Below are 22,871 nucleotides of genomic sequence, written 5' to 3' on the forward strand. Positions count from 1 at the left end.
AGAGTAAACGTTCAGTGAACGTGAGTCAATCGGCAAACAGGACAGCCAGTTGGATGAGTTAATTTAACAGTGAATCATCAGAGAGGGTAGTTCTTGAACAAATATGAAATACTTTCACCGTTGTGCAAACGACGAATAGCTTCTGCAAGCACTGAAGAGATATCAATTGCATCCAATTTTGGACAACGTAGCATCTTTTCTTCGAAAGGAACAGTATTTGTGCAAACTACTCTATCAAGTTTTGAGTGGTTAATGTTTTCAATAGCTTTGCCAGATAGAATGCCGTGGGTAACGATAGCAATGACGGACTTGGCTTTGTTTTCCAACAGAACTTCTGCAGCCTTAGCCAAAGTACCACATGTATCAGCCATATCATCAACAATGATACAAATCTTGTCTGAGACGTCACCAACAAGGACCATTCTTGAAACTTCATTAGCGCGAGCTCTTTCCTTATGAATCAAGGCAAAGTTCAAATCCAAACGGTCGGCCAAACCAGCGGCACGTTTGGCACCACCAGCATCCGGGGAGATAATGATAGCTTCTTTGAAGTTAACATTTTCCTTAATATATCTTACAACTGAAGGCTCAGCATATAAGTTATCTACTGGAACATCAAAGAACCCTTGTATTTGAGAAGCGTGCAAGTCCATGGTGATGACATGGTCACAACCAGCAGTGGTCAGCATGTCAGCCATCAACTTAGCAGTAATTGGAGCACGAGACTTATCCTTTCTATCCTGTCTAGCGTATGGGAAATTTGGAATAATAGCTGTAATTCTTCTAGCAGACGCGGTCTTTGATGCATTAATCATTATTAATAGCTCAAGGACACGATCATTCACATCACCAGATCCGATCTGTGTAACAATGAAGATATCTTGGTCTCTAACAGATTCACCAATGGAAAAAGATACTTCGCCGCTGGGATCCCTCTTCAACTTACAATTTGTAAGCTTCAAACCTAACCTCTTAGCAACTAACTCGGCTAGGTTACGATGCACATCGGGAGCCAAAAGCTTGATAGAATTGGTTGCCATTTTCTTATCAGTATTGAAAAGTGTTTAAATGATGTGTTTGTTATAACAGTTTGCTTATTTTTCTTCACAAAACTGAAGTACGAGGGGGTATGTGAATCGAATCAGGAGCACAAACGAAGCAGATTACCTAGTTCAAGCCAAAACCAAACCTGCCTATTTCCTCCCAACTTCAAACATCTTCATCTTAAGTCTTTTCATCAAAAAACCTTTCTTTGGCATCCGGAACTTCTTTTAGATGAGGAAAAAATTTTCCTTTCTTTTTCATGATTGGAAGAGAAAGACTCTTTGGTTGGCTAAGGAAGACTCAGTTTCATTGTGGAAATATTGCCGGTATAAATGGCGTAGGAAGTCGAGATTTTGACATGCAAGAATCAATTATTGAACTTTAAATATTCTATCTAGAAAGCTGCACATACAAGGCCTAATTGTAGTAATTTGCTTATCATATTTTGGGTATTTTCGGAATCTTCTTCTTCTTTTTCTTCTTGTTCTTAGCACTGGAAGATGCTTCGGAACCTGGAGGAGGTTGAAGCACTAACGTTGCATTTTGAAGCTCTGAATCCTCTGCAAACTTTTCCTGGGATTCAAAATGGAACATCAAGTCTTGAATTTGTGACTGCAATTCTTGATTTTCATCCTGTAGTTTCTGTTTCTCTAGGCTAAATTTTTCCATCTGTTTAGTTAAATGATCTAAGTTTTGTTGAAGTCCGGAGTTGAGCAGCATTTCTTCCTTAAGCCGATTTTTCATTTCTTGCATACTTTCTTCAACGAGTTTCTTTAACTGTTTGTGATCATCTTTTTGTCTACTGACTTGCATATCAGACTCGAGCGATTTCACTCTTTCATGCATATTGTAAATTTGTCCCTCGTAATACTCACGCTGAGATTCTAACTGAGACAAAAGTACTTGAACGTATTCCAAATGATACTCTTTATTCCTTTTCGTATTACTCCCGTCATGAGATTCACCCACCTCCACCAACTTTCCGTCGATCTCATTTTGAACAATCCGATGGACGTAATTATCCCCCGCATAATCCCATACCCGTTTTGTTGTCAAATCCATTGCAAAACAATGGTTCGATTGTTCGTAATGGCATATTGCATGTTGAGAATTATAACGACCACATCCAAGATGTCCACAAATTAGACAGATCCAAAGATTGTTCGTTTCACCGCATTCTAGACAACGCGGCAGTGGTTCATTATTAACATCTTTTAACTGTGAGTATCTGCAGACAGGGCAATTACCGTTTTTCCATTGATCTAGGCACTTACAATGGAACGTATGTTGACAAGGGGTTGTGACTAATCCAGTAACTTCGCTGTCTAATTTTTCTAGGCAAACAGGACACATAGGTAGTTCTATTAAACCATCAGATTGTTCTGAACTACTCTGAGTAAACGGATATTTTAACATGTAGGGGAGAGCATCTTTATCTTCACTAAACATTCCTTGATGAAATATAAGCTCCTTAATTGCTACCACATGACATGTTTCTGGATCAATTTCATTGAACTTCTTCCCATCGAAGAGCTTCTGAAACTCTTTCGCCAAGCTTTGTTCCTTAAATTTCATCAAAAGCATAAACCGTCCTTTTTCCTTGTTCATTTTTATTAATTGTAAATGCGTCACTTGATTGGTTGTTTCTTCTCCAATAAACCATCCCAATAGTCTGTTTATGGTCAAGTAGTTTGGAATAAATAGTATGGCTAGCATCCTTCCATCACCTAATTCCCGGTAGAGTTCTTTATCATCAAAGGTACCAACTGATGCGTGGCCATTCTTGAAAAGCCGTATAATACCATGGCCACACCATTCGGATTCGATGGAAACTTTGTTACTACAAGAATGTAAACTTAGCATTGGAATATGGTTCCAACTCTGTTCAATACGAGAATCAGTCTTCCGCTCAAAAGTCAATTTGCCAGACTTAAAAAACTTATAACAATCGTCTAGACTTTCTGTTACCTCGATAAGTAATGTATATTCCATATGGATTATTCTTAGACCCGACAGGTAACTAGTAGGCAAAATGTAAAGTTTTCTGGTTGTACGAAGGTTCGCCTCTTGGCGTCATATTAGCTGTTGCCAGTAGTCATCTCATCCCTAGGAATATCAACAATCGGGATGAGAACCTGCCAAAGGAAGAATGGAAAAAAAAACGATCACGTGATTTTAATGATATACTTAAGCCTTCTCAATGAAATGCATCTTTTACGCGATGATCTGCCTTATTCTCGAAATATATGTTAAACATAACGAGTTACCGTCACAGCTTTTTGACATAGCATAAAAATATATCATCAGAAGCCGCTTGAGATACTACTATGTTTACACAAGGTCAGCATGTTCGGTCAGAACATGCAGGAACTAAAGATGAAGCCTTTGGAAAGATAAAACCAATCTGTGTGAGACTCTCCCAAGTTACCTTCAGGAAAGATGAGCTACTCATATTACAGGATCCGCAGTTAAAACAGTTACTACAAGATTTGATTCAAAACTTAGATATCCTTATAACTAAGCACAAATCGCTTTCAGGGAGGTTTGGAGACTATGTGTTTGTGCCTATCTCTGCAATGTTGAAAACGTGTAAATCACTTCCGGACCCAATTGCAACATTAGTATTCGAAATTTTGGCGAGAATAATAGACGTTTCGTGGAGTTTACCGGCGACAGTGGATCGGAACACATTCTCGCAGCTTCTTTCCCTATCAACCTTTCTAATATCTACCGATCTAGAAAATGTCAACCTTCCCAATAAACCAGACGAATTCAAGATTGCTTCCATCAGACTTTTAAGAGTTTTGTATTCCACAGCAGCTTTCAAGGAATGGGATGCAAATATGCTCCCAGCAATTGCACACTCAATCACCATTTTGTTAACATTATTAGAAAATAGCAATATGTCAATCCAGTTAGAGAGCTCAAAAACACTAAGATTACTGTACAGAGTAATAAATGACGGAGAAATGTTAAGTAATGTGGTTCCCGGAAATGTCTCTACATTTGCTAAGATTCTCTCTCGTCCAGGGTTGACTACTCATGTGAAAGTGGCAAGTGATGTATTATCGACTATGTCAGAACTATTGTGTATGGTATATGGTGACTCTTCTTTGGAAACTTTCATCAAAACGTCTACAGGAAATACTGCTGTTGAAGTAAAAAATCCAGGAAAGCACAGAACTACCAAATGGTTAAATGCCACATCAATTCAATTGAAACGCGCACTTGAACCCACCTTTTCAAAGCTCACTAAAAGGAATAATGAAAAACTGAATGGTGAACTATTTGAAGCTTGTGTTCTACTACTTAATAAATGCCATAATTCACTTTATGGGTGCAGAGAAGTTATACTAAAGACGGCTCTTACAGTAGCAAGGGATAACGTCTTTGCATTAGAAAGATTCAAGAACGATATTGCAGCATTCATGAGAGATAACAATATTCAGGTCGAAACAAACTTCGAAGAAATCAACCAATATAATATTGTGAATAATGCATTAAGAATTTTGGATACAGATCAGCTTGAGGAATATCAAATATCAAAAACTGTTGCTTATGGAATATATGACTCTTTGAAAACCCATTTGTTGAGTTTAGACAAAACAGAGAACATTAATTTAATTAAGGTTACCAGTTCAGAGGTAAACTACTTGGTAACATCGGGATCTCTTAATAATTCTGAAGTTTCCATAATTCCGAAAATATCATCTACAGCGTACGAAAATGTTACAAATATTTTACTGCAACTAGGATCCAAGATGAGCGCCTCTTCAATACAAGAACAAATCATTGAGTTTCTTTCAATAGAATCAGATGTCTTAAAAAACTCAAACGAAGCTCTTTGGATAGCTTCAACTTTATTAACAGGGTATAAAAACACTGACATAAGTGATTTTCTTGCGCATGATTCAGACCCAATCTCCTGCCAATATGACATTATAGAAATGGCAAATGAGCGGGTATCAATTTTATCGAATCAAACGGAACTAAACGAGTTGCAGCGCACCAATTTGACTATGAATTTGTTTGCTATGAAACAAATGATTATTCTAATGGGTAAAGATTTCAAAGATGAAATGTTAGATTACATCTATAATGTCATTGAATGTTTCGCAAGCGATGATGAGAACACAAGATTCATTTCGGGAAATATTCTTCAATATTTGGCCAATGAATTCTACCAGGGTGCAATGCTAAATTTGTTTCAAGATAATGTTAATTACATAATTGACGGAATCTCAGTTAGACTTGACAATTGTCTATTCCATCGTGCATATATGGTTCTTCGTGTAGTGATAAAGGTTTCTGGATACGATCTTGTGGAACGTTTGAATGATATCCTAGAGAAGCTATTTTGGATGTTAGGATATTATCATGGATACGATGACCTCTGCACTGTACTATTGAACTTATTCATAGAGATTTCATACAAGATACAATACACTTTCTTGAGCAAATCGAGCGGACAATCTATCGAGATCAAAACCTGGAACCAGGATTCCTTCAAGCCATGGGGTATGTCTAATATCGAACAAGTATTAAATGTATTGGATCAGGAGAAAACTGCTGCAGATGATTATGGTAGCATTGCTGAGGTAGAACCACCTGAACAGACGGCCGAGGAGTTTTTCAAGGAAAGGTTTGAAAAGGATAGCGATGACGAAGATGAAGACGAAGAAGATGCTGTATCGGAGAACAATTCCTCGGTGAATAATGGGGAGGCGAAAGATGAGATGAAATGGGAGTCCCCAATATCAAGGGATGCCTATATGTTACTTTTAAGGTTTTGGACGTACGCAGACAGGCTCTTAACACATTCATCGCGTTCCGTGAGAAATAAATGCTTAGATCTACTTCTCTTACTATGTCCCATGCTCTCTACACAGCAGGCGGTCTTTTTACCAAACGTTGCCAAAGTCTGGGATATCGTTGTACGGTCAGCCATCTCCGAGGATCTCGCACAAGTTGGTAGAAGTTACGAACTTTTAAACTCTTTGGTTTTACACACTGATTCCTTCCTCATGAAAAGGGTACTAGATATGTGGAAACTCTTTTCTGCAAGGGACACCATGGTATCCAAAATGCTTTCTCCAATTTCCAAATCTACTAGAGTCCACACAACGAACACTTTGCAACTACAAGCATACCTTCGTTGCAGCAAATTGCTTATAACGTGTATGAACCAATTCGGGCTACAATTACCGGACCATATAACCATAGAGATGTGCAAGTGTTTACAATCATTACCCAAAGACAACAACAGTTGCAGCCCCACTCAAATTGAATCGAAGCACGTGACCAACATTCTTCTCTTACTAAATCTAAGATCACAATGAGCGGTAAGCCCGTTAGAAATAAATTACCCGGATTTGTACTGTCATTTGGACCTTTATTTTTGACACACGAAGAGGCAGGAAGAAAACAGGACAAACCGGACTGCGGAAAATACCGAAAAAGGAAACAGCCGGCTTTGTATTGATTTTTAATTTCTTCTCTCATCTCCGCAGCTTTTTCTGCCTGGACGGCCATGATTATAAACTCACTCGGCAAGGAAGGTTTCTCACCGTGCTCCTCATTCACCCCACCATGAACTGAGGGACACACGCATCAACTGAGTCTGTTATGAGACTGTAGTTCGGTTCCATTTATTATCGGAATCTGATAGCTTCGAGCTGCTTTAAAAGATATACGTTTATATATATACATATATGATCTATCTTTTTATGATCGTTCATCTGGCAAGGAAATAGGTGGAGTACGGATAGGAACAATTCAAGAATTGATGAATTAAACTTGAGAGTAAAATACTTTGAACTAAGCTAGTGTTAATCTCAATATAGTTGATATACGCTACCATCGTCGAGGCACCTCAGCATTGCATTTACCGAGTCATTTATCATTGCTATTCAGTTTTTCATATTCCAATTCTGTCTACTTTCCCTTGAATTTGTGTCTCATTTAGACTTTTCTCCCAAATTTCATCTCATCGCTTAGTGTTACCATTACATTATCGGACAGGTTTTTGTTCTTTCCACAATAATATAAGAACATTTTCCAATATTAAGGTCAATATAAGTAGTGCAGCTTAGAGGTTTTATACTGAGGTAGGTCTTGCGCGCTCGAAAGGCATTATTTTTTCTGACCATAACCGTAAGAGGCAGCTTGTGTACTCAAATCCTATATTGTCACTGTTGAAGTGCACATTTAACGACCATGGTTGATGATTCGTACTATATCACTCCGCATGAGACAGCTCTCGCTGTTGTTGCGACTTCTATGAAGAAGGCAAGACTCCGATTTGATACTTTGGTGATAAACTCATTGATGGGTGGAATACTCTTCAGTGCAGGTGGCATGCTTTTCGTCGCAGCGCGATCCGAGAATCCGTTAATTTTCGAACAACATCCAGGAATGACAAACTTCTTAGGAGCCTTCACTTTCTCTATTGGTCTCTTTTACGTTATCATCAACGGTGCTGATCTTTTCAACTCTAACGTCTTGTTCTTTACTGTGGGTTTTCTACGTGGAGCTGTATCCATATATGATCTTTTCGTTAGTTGGGCAATAAGTTGGTTGGGGAACATTGCCGGGACTTTATTTGTATGCTACGTCATCTGCCATCTATCTGGCACTACTACCTCCGAACTACTTGTCGCCGGATCAATATCCATTGCAGAAGGCAAAGCTAGCTCAAGTTTCATTCAAACATTCATTAAGGGTATCGCTGGTAATTTTTACGTTTGCTTGGCCGTTTATTTACAACTTATGTGCAAACCAATCCATGTTAAACTAATTGTCATGACCATACCAACATTCACTTTTGTCGCTTTGGGATTCACTCATGTGGTTGCAGATATGTCGATGCTCATGATTGGTATGCTTAACGGTGCAAATGTGTCAGTCGGTACTTATATTTGGAAATTACTCATCCCAGCAACCTTAGGAAACATTATAGGTGGGTCCTTCTTTAGTGGAGTGATTCCATATTACCTACACTTACGTGTTGTGGAACGCGATAGGAAACAACTATCCTTACCTGAATTTGAGGCTAGAGATGAGCAACCTGAGTTGAATATGGACTCAAGAGTCGTTAGGGTGGATCCTAAGGAGACAGCAGAGGCTGAAGATGACTCAGATATAGATTCAGATGATGAAAACTACGGCTTACTGTCCGAGAAACAATCTTCAGATAGTACAGGACGTAACGCCTCTGATGATCAGGTACTCCCATACGTTGGTACTGATGGTACTTCCAGAGATCTTCATAGAAGTGAGACTAATGGTACAATGGCATCACTTCGGTCACATGGCTCTAAAATACGTTCTCCACCTGGTGTTTTCCCAGTAAGAGGAATGGGTAAACCATTGGCAAAAGAAAGAAGTATAGTTGATTCAGAATACTCCAACGAATCGCATCACTCTTCAAAGGCTTCACCGTCTGTAAATTCTTTTGATATGATATCCATGCGTAGTGATGAGGATTCTACTTTGGAAAATCCTATCGGATTCCAAGGTGTATCGCAACAACCGTCTTTACAAGAACGGAGAAATTCTATTCTACGTACGTTATCTCGTATTCCTACTGTTCACTCTAATCCCTTGCACCATATGAGTTCTCAAGATGACCAAGAGTATAAGAAAGAAGTGGAAGAATATGAAAAGGAAGGTCATTACAATGTAAGAGACCATAAGCTAGGTACTAAACTAGAAAAAGCACTAACAAGAATCGCCACCCGGAAATCCAATGAAGAGCTATCGGATATGCTCCCAAGAACGACGCAAGATATTTTCCCGGAACAAAAACCTGCCGATGAAATGAATCCAATAAACTCAAGAAGGAGTGGGACTACCATGTCCGGATTACTCAAAACGATCAGTAAACAGTTCGTTCCAACAAAGCAGCCAGCCGATGTAAATGAGGTTCACAGAAGACTCAGTCAAGCTGGCATCACCACCAAGGCTGCCAATGCATCAGACAATATTGCGGGGATCGAAAATTATGATGGAATTGAACTACCCTCACATTCTCCCTACTACAGAAGACCCTCTAATATAAGCAATGATTCGACTTCAAATTCACTCTATACTATGGGCTCTGTTAACAGAAGCAAGACGCCGTCCTTTATAGTTGATATGGGTCATGCATCCAACCCAATCGGCGGAGGAGGTGTATCTGTTGCAGGAAAAAGAAAATCATACCCTCTGAAAACCATACCTCATTTTGATAATGACAATTTTGAGGAACAAAGTGTGACAGACTTGCATTAGACGCTATGAAGAAAGGAAAGCTTTCTCTCCAAAATGCGCACGTAATGTCAGACTAGCATATTTATTTACTTTCAATGACAGACTTTACAACATTCTTTCCCAGCTCTTCGATATTCATAAAAACAAATACAAGGACAAGCAACCGCACCGCTGTTTTTCTAAACGAACAGCATCACCATCAGCATAATATGTCATTAAGTTAACTGTTTGAATCGTAAATAACCGCATATATATGTATATATATGTCATTCTAACGACCTGATAATGATTGATTTTACTATAACTGTGCATTCCTTTAATGTTACCCGGGGTACGCGTGATCTCCATGTTTTTAAGATAGAAGAATTATAGAACATGAAATACGTTAACGCGTTGAAATGACTTTGAAACAAGATACAACATTAACAGCAGGGCGTGACGAGATAATATTACATTCCCGTTGATATGGATAGATCGAACAGAACTGATTTACATTTCTCTCTTTACTGAACACTATAAAGGATGCAGTCGTTAGAATTCAATAAATCAATCATACCAAGTCTGGAGGACTCATTCTCTTCTGCCGTGCAAATCGAAAGACTAGGTGAGCTTCATGAGGAGTTGGCAGGATTAGAACAAGGGAAAGTAGAATTGAACAGTCTTGAGAAATACAAGAATGCACTAATTAATAAGAAGTTGCTGAGACATAAAGATTCTGGGATTAGAGCATTAACTGCTTGTTGTCTTAGTGATATCATGAGACTTAACGCACCAGATGCCCCTTTTACTGAAACAGAGCTTTGCGACATCTTCAGATTGTTTCTATCACAATTTAGGCTGCTTAGAGATCCTGATAACGGAAATTTTATACAGCAAACCTACTTGATTACTAGGCTCCTCGAATGTAGATCAATTGTCTTAATTACAGATCTTCCTCCTTCTAAAAGGCTAGTGGAGGAGCTCTTTGAAGTATTCTATGAAAAAGTTGAAAGTCAGTTCCCCTCTAAACTATGGAAAATTATAGGCGGTTTGCTAACAGAAGTCGTTTCTGAATGTGATACCTTATCAATGGACGTTTTAAGGCTAATCTTCAATGCATTTTTAACACATGAGTCAAGAGCAAATAACACTTTAAAAGGTTTAGTGGTGGACAAAGATCCATCCTTCGAATTTTCTTTGATAATATGTGAATCTGCTACAAATAGACTTGGAAGACATTTTTCAAAATTTTACTCTGAGATTCTGTATGGAATTACCAATGAGAACGAAGGGATTCACTCTGTTCTTGATTCCTCTTACCGAACTTTAACGAAACTCCACAAATTGACTTCTTACATTTGGCAGTATACACCAGAGTTAGTACATTCAGTAATCGGATTTGTGTATCAGGAACTTTGCTCTGATAACGTGCCATTGAGATTAGCTGCAACTCAGTTGATAACTGACATTCTTTCGTTTCACTCCACTCTAAATTTTGTCACCACCCATGCAGACACTTTTCAAATTTGGCTATCCAAGATGGCAGATATAAGCCCAAAAGTACGTGTACAATGGGCGAAGTGTGTTCCGAAAATCATAGAAACTCGATCCGACATCTGTGAAGAGATCGCTAAGGGAATATCGAAAACTTTCATTGATACTGACGAAACAGTTCGTTTACAATCTATAAGATCTTTAGCGGCACTTTCAGCGAAATTAGTGTGGGCCAGATTACAAGTTGACACAATTTTCAAAGAACTTCTTCATTTAATTAGAGACAAATCGAAAGAAGTAAGGGCGGAATGTATTTCCTACGTATGCCATTTTTACGATGAAACCTTAAAAGAAAATCTTTACGGGAAACATCAACAGGAAAGAAATGCTAAACAACTCTGGGACGTTGTTAATGAGATCCCTACTAGCATTTTTAATTTGTACTATATCAATGATCTGAATATCAATATGCAAGTGGATTTGGTAATCTTCAACAAAGTTTTGAATTTGGACCTTGAAGAAGATGCTAAATACAACAGATTGATACAAGTGGTGTCTTCTTTAAGTTTGAAGGCTCTTTCATCTTTTTTCGCCTTTAACAAACGTCAAGTACAAATCAATAAGGCAATGAATTCACTTTTTGAATTGAAGAATGAAAAACTCGATAAACTTATCGAATGGTTAGCTGCTACTGTTCCGAAGCAGCTCGAACCAGTGGCAATCACTCAGAAGTTCCTTGAACTAAATGATTCAAGGATAAATCATCTAATCAAAGTATCAATTAATCAGGAGACGGACTGTATTACACTCAAAAACTCTTTGCATGAATTAAAGATAAAATTAGAAGATCCGGAACTATTTCGAAAGAAGGGCGTACGTTTTGGCACTATCTTCAGCAGAGAGTCTTTCAACAAAGTGATTTTGCTTCTCGTCTATAGGGCCGCACCATTAATATACAATGTATCGTGTATCCCCTACCTTCTTAACAATTATAAGAGGGACCAAAACAGCACCCTTAATAACGTTATGACTCAGTTGATTCAAAATATATCTGAGATCAATCCCTTTTTATTCAAAAGCCAAACAGCATCATTAAGCTCCTTGGTTATACAAGACAAGGATCGATCAAATATTGGAAAGCATGAACAATTGAAAACTTTATACAAAATTTTCAAAGCTTTTCCTAGTGAAGTAAATCTTGAGGATGGATACCTGCTAGAGAAATTACAGAATTTTGCAACATCAGGCAATATCGCTGAAAGCAAGTATGCTGTTAAAATAATAGCACTAATTCCTGATAGCGAAAAAAGACGGAAACTGTTATCATTCTTACGGAGTTCAGCGTTGCCACTAGAATTTTCAAGCGAATCACCTCACTTACTCTGCAATAATTTATGTATTCTATCTCAGCTGTTCAAAGTTGATTTCGATCTACTCAAGATTGATTGCAATGAGATAACTACATTTATCCTCAAGGATGTGCTAGTAACTAATGAGTTCTTCAATAATCTCGTTGAAGAAGAAAAATCATCGGACTGGATTACTGATGATGATCTATTGAATGAACAACACTGGCCTATCACAGCCAAAATTTTATGTTTGGAAGTATTAACAAACAGAATGTTATCGGAAGCAAGATCAGTTGATACCGACAGTTCGCTTGAGACAGTCTTTCATAAAATATTAAAACTCTTTTTGTATTTCGTCTCCAATGGCGGAGAAGTTATCAATGAAGAGAATGAAAAGAGGTTCCCAACTCCGTTCGCGTATCAGCGTAGAATTCGGTGCCATGCAGGTTTACAGATTCTGAAACTAGCCAAAATTGCTAAATTCAACAAATGGATTGAATCAAAATATATATTCAAACTTATTAATTTAGTTGAAGATGAAAGCTTCCCTGTTAGACGCGAATTCGTGACCAAGCTGAAAAACTATATTTCAAACGAAGAAATAAGCATCAAATTCATTCCATTAGTGTTCTTTATGCCGTTTGAGCCAGATGCCAAATTTAAAACTGATACTAAAATATGGATTAATTTTACTTTTCAAAAGGAAACAGCACGAAGAGGAGCTATATTTGAAAGAAGCCTTCCAAGACTTCTCCACTGCATTGCGCACCATCCTGATATCGAAGAAAACCTTTATGTGGATGCTTCAGAAGACGAATTCATTACATCTTGCAGCACTGCAATTGATTATGTTCTTTTCTTTTTAGATACTGTTTTAAAGCCCGAAAGTATCAGCTTATTGTATTACCTAGCCGGTCGTATAAAACAGTACAAAGACTTGTTAGATGAGGCTCCAACATGCATTTACGTGATAAGTGAATTGGTTCAGATGATTTTGAATGAATTGAAACAAATAAAAAATTTGAATCTCACCGTGTACCCTGGTAAACTCAACCTACCGAGTGATCTTTACGTACCCTTCGAGAACATGGAATTAGCACAGGCAAATACATTCAAAACATTCATCAAAGATGATTACACTCAAGTTCTTGAGCAAAAGATAAAGCTAAAATGTAGTAAAATGGTGCATGGGTCATCGACGACAACTAAGCAGCAAAAACAGCAGAGAAAGTTGACAAGTGAGTATAAACAGCGCACCCCTTCAAAGAAAAGAAGACATTATAGCAGTGACAGCGGCGATGACTCAGATGGTGCACATGATAGAAGTATTTACCCCAGCCCACTGAAAAGTAATAGAGGTCCCCAAAGGAAAAGCACCCGTACTAAAACTGCCGTCGATTATAATGAAGATGATGAGAACGAAGAGGTAATGTAAGTTACGAAATTCCATCATTACCTAGCTATATATCTGTCATAATTTATCTAAGGAAATGTTTTTTATCATATGTAGTTGTTTCTATATATAAGTCTTCAACTCGCCGATGAAGATGAAACATAAAATAACAAACAGCTCCATTGAATACGGGCATGCGTGAACCTTTAACTATTGAGTAAGTTTGAAAAATTCAAGAACTTCTTTTTTCGGTTTCGACTCTAAAAGCGTTTTCAACTTTTGAAGAATCGTTAACTCGGACTCATCTATGGGTTGAATTTTTGCCTTTTCCTTCAGCAATTGTTGTTCCGATATTTTACAGAGTTCCTTAAAGTCCCATAATCTTTTGAGGGTACCGGACGTTTGGAAGTATAAGAGGTTGGATATATCATTCAATATCGGGGTTTGATTTTCTGCTGCAACTAATTTGTCTAAAATCGTAGAATGCTGACACAAGTCTTCAAACTGCTGTACACGTTTCGCCTGATAAACCTTATCTAAAAACTCTAGTGCGACATTCTGTTCTGTAAGTTTTGATAAAGTCCAGGAGTCCGCATCTATTGCTATTTCTGTATCTCCGTTGTTTCTACTTCCTATTGGAAGTACTATATATTTCTGTTTTCCCCTTGCTAAACGTCTTTTGTATGATTTTGGTAATGGGGCATGCAACGGGCATTTCCACTTCGATCCCAGGTTTTTCAAGGATGCTCTAGGCAGTGGAAGACAATCTAAGTGCCATGGTGTTGAACAGTAATCGCAAGTCATTATCAGTCGTTGGGAGTCCGGATGGTCCCATGTTCCCATCTTTGATTCTCCACAATTATAGCACACTAAAAGTTCTCCAGAATCCTGGTTGAAATGATACTCTGGCTGATAAGAATCCATCCGTGTGACAGACTGCCCGTACGCGGAATGAAAAATTTGTTTTTCATTGATATTTTCTTTAAAGTGTTCGTCACGATATTCTCCTTGCGACCCCGAGGAGACCGAATCGAACGTTGATTTGATAATAGACGGCAATTGAAATTGGAACGGATTTTTCCTTTGAAGATCAAATGTTAGAGTACCGAATAACTGATACCCGGGTTGCTTGAAATGGTCTTGTAAAAACCTTGTTTTCAACTTTTTTTCAGAGGACAGTCCGTATTTATTAGACTTGATCCATTGCTTGAATCGGCATTCATCACAAGACCAATCACCTTCTGGTAGATGGCTTGGATCCAAAGGTGGGTTACAGCAAGCAAAATGGAAAGATTTTGGACAAGTGTCACAGCATAAGAACACCCCAGGACCATGACAGTTGGAACAAAAATCGTCATTTTCCTTGTTATTATCCGGATCAATTTCTGGAATATGTAAATGAGAAGCTTTATCATTTTGTCCAAATAACTTGGTATCTTTATCCTTGGTAGATTTCAACCTTTTCGCCATTTTTAGTGCTATCGATTTACTGGGCGAATTTCGTATAGGATCCTGTAGCATAAAATCCGAGTCAGCCTCTTGTTTAATTCCTGAATTTTTGTTGTGTTTAGTGGGAGTGTTCGCTCCTATGCGTTCATGACTTTGTACGGTCAATTCATTTGATTTTTCAGTTTGTAGTTGTCCCTCATATTTAGCCTCCATGCTGCTCTTTAATGCCTGTAATATATTGGATTTCTTCTTCTTATTGTTACCATTTCTGTGTTTACCACTTCTATTATTGCTATCATCATTGTCGTTATTATTGATGTTATTGGTACTATTATTATTGTTACTGTTGTTGTTACTCGATCCCTTCGGCTTCTGAGATAATGGCGTCCCTGTCATAGCATTTATTGGATCATGCACTGGCGGCTCCTGAAACGTTATATTTCCATTACTATCCTTAAGAATGACTGGTCCAATAGGTTCTGTCGATGGTTCTTGGGACGGTGATGAAGATATTGAGGATGTACTTTTCGTTGGATAATCATCACTTGGAATAATCCGTCTCTTTTTCAGATTATAATCCACATTGGCAGTACCTGACCGTTTGGGCCTCGTTACCTCCATATTTTTTGTCATGAAGCCGGAAAGTAGATGTACTGGCACGTAATTTTTTTAGCCGGTACTTTCCCCTACTCGTTGTTTCGCGTTGAACCATAATTTAATTCAATTGTTAGATGCGTTCAATTAAATTTGTATCGCACTTTTTTATTTTTTTTCTGTATTCCAATATCACGAACCTTCGATAGTTGAAGTCGTATACACATACCAGCTATATCAATGATAATGGAATCAAAATGTATATAGTTACGGGAACAGGCTGAGGCGTCACCAGTCACATTAAAATAATAGAAGCAACCATGGACGACGAATTGAGAGCCATTAGAGAGGCCAGATTGAGGGAATTGAAGCAACAAAGTGGAGGAACATCAGAATCAGCAAACAACGGATCGAATGATGGTCAAACACAAGCGATATTGAATCAGATTTTGGATTCCAATGCACAAGAAAGATTGAGCAGGGTAGCGTTGGTGCGGCCAGAACGTGTAAAGGCAGTAGAAGCTTATTTACTACAAATGGTGCGGTCCGGTGCTATTAGAAACAAATTAACAGAGCAGGACATCGTTGGAATCCTCGAATCAGTCGGAAGAGATGAGCAAAAGCGCAATACTACACGTATTATATTCGATAGAAGAGAAAAAGGAACAGCATCATCTAGTGTGGATCAAGATGACGATGAAGACGATGATTTCTTTGACTAGTTATCTGTCTTCAATATATCAGGTTTTAACAGAGAAAGAAAGTAAGATATACATGCATATATAATTACAACGAATGAGAACTCAATCCTCATAAGTACCAAATAATTGCAAGAATCGGTAGTTCCAAAGGTTCAATGACTACTATAGGTCAATGCTCCCTCTGTCAAATCAATACATGTCCAAATCACGTGCATGTGACCGGGTAACGTATATTTCCTCATATTTCTGAAAATTTTCAGTATAGCAACTATTCGTCAGGAATTGCAGTTCACTAAAATTTAACTAATAGCAGTTAAATGCGTTGACAACTAGACTGTTGTTTGATCTGTAAATATTTATTGACGTAGTTTATCGTAGTGATTAGTCTTCTATTCATAGCCACAGGAATACCACTCCTACAATAACAACATATAAAAATCATCTTCTAAGAAATGTTCGGTCTAGGCGGTCAACCTCAATTATCTTCTCAACAAAAGCTATCAGCAGCTGAAGCTGAACTAGATTTGGTTACTGACATGTTCAACAAGTTGGTCGACAACTGTCACAAGAAATGTATTGAACAAATTTATAACGATGGTCAACTAAACAAGAACGAATCTACTTGTATCGACAGATGTGTTGCCAAGTACTTTGAAACTAACGTTAAGGTTGGTGAAAACATGCAACAGCTAGGCCAAGCTTTCTCTCCAGGTAAATTCTAAACCCGATGAGGGAAGCTTAAGCCGGGACGTTAGTGCATAATCTTTTTCGCAACTTTTCACGTTTTATCATGTACATATATGACAAATTTTGTATATACAAATATATTATATATATATATTAATTATCTATTTACAGAGTTTTAAAAATGAGGTAATGTCGGAGTACCAAACGATTAGGTTTGTGTATCTCGATCAAACCGATAAATATAGAGATATAAATGTATTTGCTAATACCGTGATGTGTTTTTGTCCATTATCTTCCCTTAGGATTGAAAATTTGGACGATCCCTTCTGTCTTTAAAATCCTAGCATTTTCATAACGCGTAATTTACAACCTTCAAAAGTATTCACTTTTGGTCTAACGTCCAAATATATTGGAGGAAGGTGGTTCTTTTCAGGTTCTGGATTCGAATAGAAGTCGATGACATAATCTATTTGTTTCCCGCAGCGATCGACGACCCAATCGTGCCTATCAAAAGGTTTGGTCATTCCAAGGATTGAGGATCTAAACCATGCTCTTGGGGTTAACTTCTTTGAATCGCCTTTGAAACTAGTCAATTTGATGCCACCACAGACATCTCCCCCTTGTCCGTCTTCCCAAATTTTGATATAATTCCATACTCTTTCATTAACGGAATTGTGGATGGGAACAACGGCTTTCATATCCACAGCTTCGGGATCCCAATTTTTTCTCTTCATTGCCTCGAAGAATTGCTTCTCTGATGGATAAACCCAATTATCCGATGTTCCGGTTCTAGGAATGGAGGATTTCTCTCTCTCTGTTGGCAAATTAACAGCTGTGGTATATTTCGGGTGTTCAGGTATCTCATCACTTGAACATTCGACATCCTCAGTGATGATCGATATGATTGGTGCTGGTGCTGCTGCAACTGCAGCACCGCCAGCAGAGCCATTAACGGTCTGTAGATGGTTTTTCAGCCATACATCCTGGGAAGAATGGTCTACCGGACAAACTCCTGACCCTTCAGAACTAGCCGGTGGATGATTTGGAGGTAGTGCTTTTGCTGATTCATTCTTATTATTAGTGCTCTGTTGTTTCAACCACACTTCCTTCGTGGAGTCATCCACAGGACACTTAGGCTGTTCTGGCATTCTTTTGCACTCCACAGTTAGCTTCTAAACAGTCGCGAATCCCCTTTAAGCCGCCAACGATGTTGCTTCTATATTTCGAACTATTGCGTTCAAGCCTATCCTGATGAAATGCGCATGAATAAGCTTTCCTGTATTCGCATGTTCTGCATACTTTTCCATTTCATTCATTTCTTTTCAATTGATATCAAATTGATGAAGTTTCAGAATGAAATTGATATCCACGGGAGATGACATTTCATTACCCGAATGTGCGACAAACATCCTTGTTTCTCACGTGACTTGACCTCCAGATGGAGACAGCTCTCCGTTGTACATAGCAATCGATCTTGCAGCCACCGTTAACATATTGTGGTGCAGTAATTACCTGCAGAGCGACTTCAACCTAAATCTGAAACAGGGACGTTGCTAGGAATGTTTTTTAAAAGGAAGCAAACCCTTAAACAGTGTCAAGTGCTTGTTTGTTTTTTACTTGCTTGTTTTATTTTCCAATTGAGCTTGATTTTAGTTGTCGTCTCTGTGAGATTTCTAGGGTATCTGAGTTGAGGTTCTTGACTCAAAGCTTCATCATGTTTTGAGGTTCCTATGATAAAGGCTATGCAATGCTAAATCAGGAATGTAAAGTAAATATTGCTACGTTACCTTTTAATATTAACATATATATAGACGGATTGGCCACATCGTGCCAACTACGGCGAAAACGTGAACTATAAAGGAAAATGAAACAAATGAAAGAAACTGACGCTGGCCGGCAAGAAATTAAGCATTATGGGTTGCGTCGCAAGTACAGGAAACTATGAGAACGAGGATGATCCCTTCATTCAAAATAAAAGGGCAAATGATCTCATTGAGCAAAATTTACAGCAGGAAAGGAATAAGAATAAGAATGAGGTGAAGCTCCTTCTATTAGGAGCAGGAGAAAGCGGTAAATCAACAGTGTTGAAACAAATGAAACTCCTACACCAAGGCGGATTTACCCATAGAGAACGAATGCAATATGGACAAGTCATCTGGGCAGATGCAATTGAGTCGATGAGAACGCTAATCTTACAAGCAGGCAAGTTGGGCATCGAATTGGATAGTGATTTGAAAAATGCACATTCGGGGCAATTGGTGAATACGGAATTACACCAATGCAAAGAGAAGATCTTCCGTGCTAACACATTGGACCAGATTGATGCCAGAATGGCGGGTGGTTCAGAGTTCCTAAACGAGTATGTGTTGAAATATAATGGCATAGGATCTAAGAAGAAGAGGCAAACCACGCTTGGATTCAAGGAATCAAATGGTGCTGATCCTGAAGAAGAGGATGAGACAGACGCTTTCTTGAGTGAAAAATTAGCCGGGACAAGTTATACTGGTTCCTCGGAGACTTCAGAGTTGAAACGTATAGACCAAAGTACCAACGAAGAAATTGCCTATGCAATCAAAAAGCTTTGGACGCAGGACAAGGGGATCAGACAATGTTTCAATAGGTCAAGTGAATTTCAATTGGAAGGATCTGCATCGTATTATTTTGATAACATTGAAAAATTCGCTCGAGTTGATTATGTTTGTGATGACATGGACATTTTGAAAGGAAGAATTAAGACCACTGGGATCACCGAAAACAGTTTCAAGATTGGACCAAGCACGTTCAAAGTTTACGATGCTGGGGGACAACGAAGCGAGAGAAGAAAATGGATCCATTGTTTCGAAGGTATTACTGCTGTGGTATTTGTAATAGCAATTAGTGAATATGATCAAATGTTATTCGAAGATGAAAGGGTGAACCGTATGCACGAATCGATAGTATTATTAGATACACTATTGAATTCTAGATGGTTTGCCAACACACCTTTCATACTATTCTTAAACAAAGTAGATATTTTCCAAGAAAAGGTGAAGAGATCTCCAATCAGAACATGGTTCCCCAATTATCCAGGGAAACTGGGTGATAGCGAGACTGGACTGAAATATTTCGAATCATTATTCTTAAGCTTGAACAGAAGTAACAAGCCCATCTACGTACATCGAACTTGTGCAACCGATACACAATCAATGAGATTCGTTCTAGGTGCCGTGACAGATTTAGTAATTCAACAAAACCTAAAAAAGAGCGGCATCTTATAAATCCTTTAGGTGTAATATGTCAGGTAACGCGCACACATTACATATAAGTTGTACATAGTTAAGCGATGAATAAGGTTCTAGATCTTTTAGAGGGTAACCTCAAATATTTGTCAGACCCCATCACAAAGGCCAGGTTAAAAGTGAAAAGGCAAAAAAACAGGGTGTTTCCGGGTAACGAAAGATAGCAAGCAAGTCTACTATTTAAGAACTTCAACAAGACACATAAGTACCCTTGCTTGACGAAGTTCTACTGTACTGACAATATATAGATACTTGCAGGATATAACCGTTAATCAAGAGCCATAAAAAAACATACACACCCAACATACCATTACAGAGAATGTCTATGCAGACGAGTTTGTGCAAGGAAAAGAACATCCCATTGAGCCAGATCATACGGCCCATTCAGCCGGTCCTAGACCATGCAAAGATCGATGCGATGATATCTACTTTCAAGGGAACACCGAAGGCGTCTCGAACAATGACCGAGTCACAAGCTGCAGAACGTGTTGCCACATTACCCGCCGATCAGCGTCTACCTCCAGTGGACGTCGCTGCCGTCCGTTACCCGGAAACAGGAGAAACAAGGTACTTTGCATTCGGCGGCTGCCATCGTCTCCAGGCGTACGACAAATTAGCCTCGGAATCCCAGGAAAACGATATCGCGGTCCGTTGTCGGTTGATGCCCATGACACCAAAACAATTGAAACTATACGTTGGAGGATCTGGAGACGCATAGTAAATCAAATAAGAGAGAATTTTCAGATTATTCCGTTCTATTACCCGGTGGACCTGATAACACCGGTTAATGCGTGTCATCTGGTTTCCTATGTAACGTATACATGTATGTACCCCGGGTAACATTTCTCCATACAAAAAATTACTTCATCACAGTGTCGGCTCCGCGCCACGTTAACAAGGGAAACATATTTCTTTGGTCTTCCTGAACAAGCGTGGAACAATAATTACAGCTGAGATACCTCCGCACCAAAGCAAGACAACATGGCTCAAATACAAAAAAAATGTTTGCACAAAATGGAAAATTACCTCGGTCAAGAATGATTTGAACAGAAAATTTAGGATTCGATCTGGTTTTTTGTTTTGGTTGAAAAAAATGTCGGTCACGCCTTTTAGCAAAGGGAAAAGACGTCAATAGAAGAAGCTATAGAAGGGAGAGAAACCAAAAAAAAAAAAAAAAACTCTGGAAAACCAGAAAACTTCACAGTAGTTTTGAGAGTACTGCGTTAATAAAGTATCAAAAATAAACGGGTAAATATCATGACTTTGACCGTGATAAGGAAAAAAAAAAAAAGTGCGGTTGTTGTTTTCTGCATGGTTGAAATGACATTAATTGCCCAAAGTAAATGACATGACAATGAAATGTCATGTAATTTGTTTCGCATATATGTTACATTTTGTATCAATTTCTTCAATCTTGTATTATTATATATAAGAGAGAGGTATGTGTTGAATAAGAAGGAAGTTTTCTTCGTTTAAGTGTCTGACTATTTCGAATACCCCTTTACATAGTTGGCGGTTTGCTTAGTAAGAGGATCTTAAACTTTTTTCTTAGTCTTTGTTTTTTATTACAGAATAGTCAAGTGCTTTCAATTAGTAACCCAGCTCCATAATACCCACACACATATCACCATGCTTAGAAGCATCGCTCGTCGTCAATTTTCATCCACCGCATTCAATCCATACAAAGTTACCGTTTTAGGTGCTGGTGGTGGTATTGGTCAACCTTTGTCTTTACTATTGAAGTTGAACCACAAGGTCACTGATTTGAGACTATATGATTTGAAGGGCGCTAAGGGTGTTGCCGCTGATTTGTCCCACATTCCAACCAATTCTACCGTGACTGGTTTCACTCCAGAATCTAAGGAATCCCAAGCTGAACTAGCAGCTGCTTTGAAGGATACCGAAGTTGTCTTGATTCCAGCAGGTGTTCCAAGAAAGCCAGGTATGACACGTGACGACTTGTTCTCTATCAATGCTGGTATTGTTCGTGATTTGGCTGGTGCCATTGCCAAGAATGCTCCAAACGCTGCCATCTTGGTCATCTCTAACCCAGTTAACTCTACAGTTCCAATTGTTGCCGAAGTGTTGAAACAAAACGGTGTTTACAACCCAAAGAAGTTGTTCGGTGTCACCACATTGGATGTGATCCGTTCCTCCAGATTTATTTCTGAGATAAGGAACACCGATCCAACCACCGAACGTGTCACCGTTGTCGGTGGTCACTCTGGTATTACCATTCTACCATTGATCTCTCAAACTAAACACAAGTCGATGATTCAAGGTGAAACTTTGGACAAATTGGTCCACAGAATCCAATTCGGTGGTGATGAAGTTGTCCAAGCCAAGAACGGTGCCGGTTCTGCTACTCTATCTATGGCTGAAGCTGGTGCTCGTTTCGCCAACAGCGTGTTGGCTGGTTTCGAAGGTGAAAGAGACGTTGTCGAATCCACTTTCGTGGACTCTCCTCTATACAAGAGCGAAGGTATCGAATTCTTTGCTTCCCCAGTGACTTTGGGTCCAGAAGGTGTTGAAAAGATTCACGGAATTGGCGCTTTGTCTGAAAAGGAAGAAGAAATGTTGGCCAAATGTAAGGAAACTTTGAAGAAGAACATTGAAAAGGGTCAAAAATTCGTCACCGGTAACTAATAAAATG

The 22,871-nt window shown here is 38.7% G+C and overlaps 12 protein-coding genes across 12 annotated transcripts; 8 read left to right on the forward strand and 4 right to left on the reverse strand.

Moving 5' to 3' along the window:
- Positions 1-77: 77 nt before the first annotated feature.
- Positions 78-1,040, reverse strand: PRS3 (ribose phosphate diphosphokinase subunit PRS3; the record flags this gene model as incomplete). The annotated part of the gene is made up of 1 exon (XM_456225.1): positions 78-1,040. The coding sequence occupies one exon, from the start codon at positions 1,038-1,040 to the stop codon at positions 78-80; it is 963 nt and encodes a 320-aa protein (XP_456225.1).
- Positions 1,041-1,482: 442 nt separating this feature from the next.
- ETP1 (Etp1p) lies at positions 1,483-3,036 on the reverse strand (the record flags this gene model as incomplete). The annotated part of the gene is made up of 1 exon (XM_456226.1): positions 1,483-3,036. The coding sequence occupies one exon, from the start codon at positions 3,034-3,036 to the stop codon at positions 1,483-1,485; it is 1,554 nt and encodes a 517-aa protein (XP_456226.1).
- Positions 3,037-3,371: 335 nt separating this feature from the next.
- TTI1 (Tti1p) lies at positions 3,372-6,383 on the forward strand (the record flags this gene model as incomplete). Its single annotated transcript, XM_456227.1, has 1 exon — positions 3,372-6,383. One exon carries the CDS (start codon positions 3,372-3,374, stop codon positions 6,381-6,383), a length of 3,012 nt encoding a protein of 1,003 aa, XP_456227.1.
- Positions 6,384-7,260: 877 nt separating this feature from the next.
- On the forward strand, positions 7,261-9,315 carry KLLA0_F25784g (uncharacterized protein; the record flags this gene model as incomplete). The annotated part of the gene is made up of 1 exon (XM_456228.1): positions 7,261-9,315. One exon carries the CDS (start codon positions 7,261-7,263, stop codon positions 9,313-9,315), a length of 2,055 nt encoding a protein of 684 aa, XP_456228.1.
- A 501-nt stretch (positions 9,316-9,816) lies between these two features.
- PDS5 (sister chromatid cohesion factor PDS5) lies at positions 9,817-13,551 on the forward strand (the record flags this gene model as incomplete). Its single annotated transcript, XM_456229.1, has 1 exon — positions 9,817-13,551. One exon carries the CDS (start codon positions 9,817-9,819, stop codon positions 13,549-13,551), a length of 3,735 nt encoding a protein of 1,244 aa, XP_456229.1.
- A 168-nt stretch (positions 13,552-13,719) lies between these two features.
- Positions 13,720-15,591, reverse strand: RCO1 (Rco1p; the record flags this gene model as incomplete). The annotated part of the gene is made up of 1 exon (XM_456230.1): positions 13,720-15,591. One exon carries the CDS (start codon positions 15,589-15,591, stop codon positions 13,720-13,722), a length of 1,872 nt encoding a protein of 623 aa, XP_456230.1.
- Positions 15,592-15,872: 281 nt separating this feature from the next.
- Positions 15,873-16,274, forward strand: SDD2 (Sdd2p; the record flags this gene model as incomplete). Its single annotated transcript, XM_456231.1, has 1 exon — positions 15,873-16,274. One exon carries the CDS (start codon positions 15,873-15,875, stop codon positions 16,272-16,274), a length of 402 nt encoding a protein of 133 aa, XP_456231.1.
- A 431-nt stretch (positions 16,275-16,705) lies between these two features.
- TIM10 (protein transporter TIM10) lies at positions 16,706-16,975 on the forward strand (the record flags this gene model as incomplete). The annotated part of the gene is made up of 1 exon (XM_456232.1): positions 16,706-16,975. One exon carries the CDS (start codon positions 16,706-16,708, stop codon positions 16,973-16,975), a length of 270 nt encoding a protein of 89 aa, XP_456232.1.
- A 297-nt stretch (positions 16,976-17,272) lies between these two features.
- Positions 17,273-18,088, reverse strand: CYT2 (cytochrome c1 heme lyase CYT2; the record flags this gene model as incomplete). The annotated part of the gene is made up of 1 exon (XM_456233.1): positions 17,273-18,088. The coding sequence occupies one exon, from the start codon at positions 18,086-18,088 to the stop codon at positions 17,273-17,275; it is 816 nt and encodes a 271-aa protein (XP_456233.1).
- Positions 18,089-18,853: 765 nt separating this feature from the next.
- On the forward strand, positions 18,854-20,197 carry GPA1 (guanine nucleotide-binding protein subunit alpha; the record flags this gene model as incomplete). Its single annotated transcript, XM_456234.1, has 1 exon — positions 18,854-20,197. One exon carries the CDS (start codon positions 18,854-18,856, stop codon positions 20,195-20,197), a length of 1,344 nt encoding a protein of 447 aa, XP_456234.1.
- A 340-nt stretch (positions 20,198-20,537) lies between these two features.
- SRX1 (sulfiredoxin) lies at positions 20,538-20,936 on the forward strand (the record flags this gene model as incomplete). Its single annotated transcript, XM_456235.1, has 1 exon — positions 20,538-20,936. One exon carries the CDS (start codon positions 20,538-20,540, stop codon positions 20,934-20,936), a length of 399 nt encoding a protein of 132 aa, XP_456235.1.
- Positions 20,937-21,847: 911 nt separating this feature from the next.
- Positions 21,848-22,864, forward strand: MDH1 (malate dehydrogenase MDH1; the record flags this gene model as incomplete). Its single annotated transcript, XM_456236.1, has 1 exon — positions 21,848-22,864. The coding sequence occupies one exon, from the start codon at positions 21,848-21,850 to the stop codon at positions 22,862-22,864; it is 1,017 nt and encodes a 338-aa protein (XP_456236.1).
- Between the last annotated feature and the right edge of the window lie 7 nt (positions 22,865-22,871).

This window comes from Kluyveromyces lactis (genome assembly GCF_000002515.2).
Source record: "Kluyveromyces lactis strain NRRL Y-1140 chromosome F complete sequence".
Lineage (NCBI taxonomy): Eukaryota > Fungi > Ascomycota > Saccharomycetes > Saccharomycetales > Saccharomycetaceae > Kluyveromyces > Kluyveromyces lactis.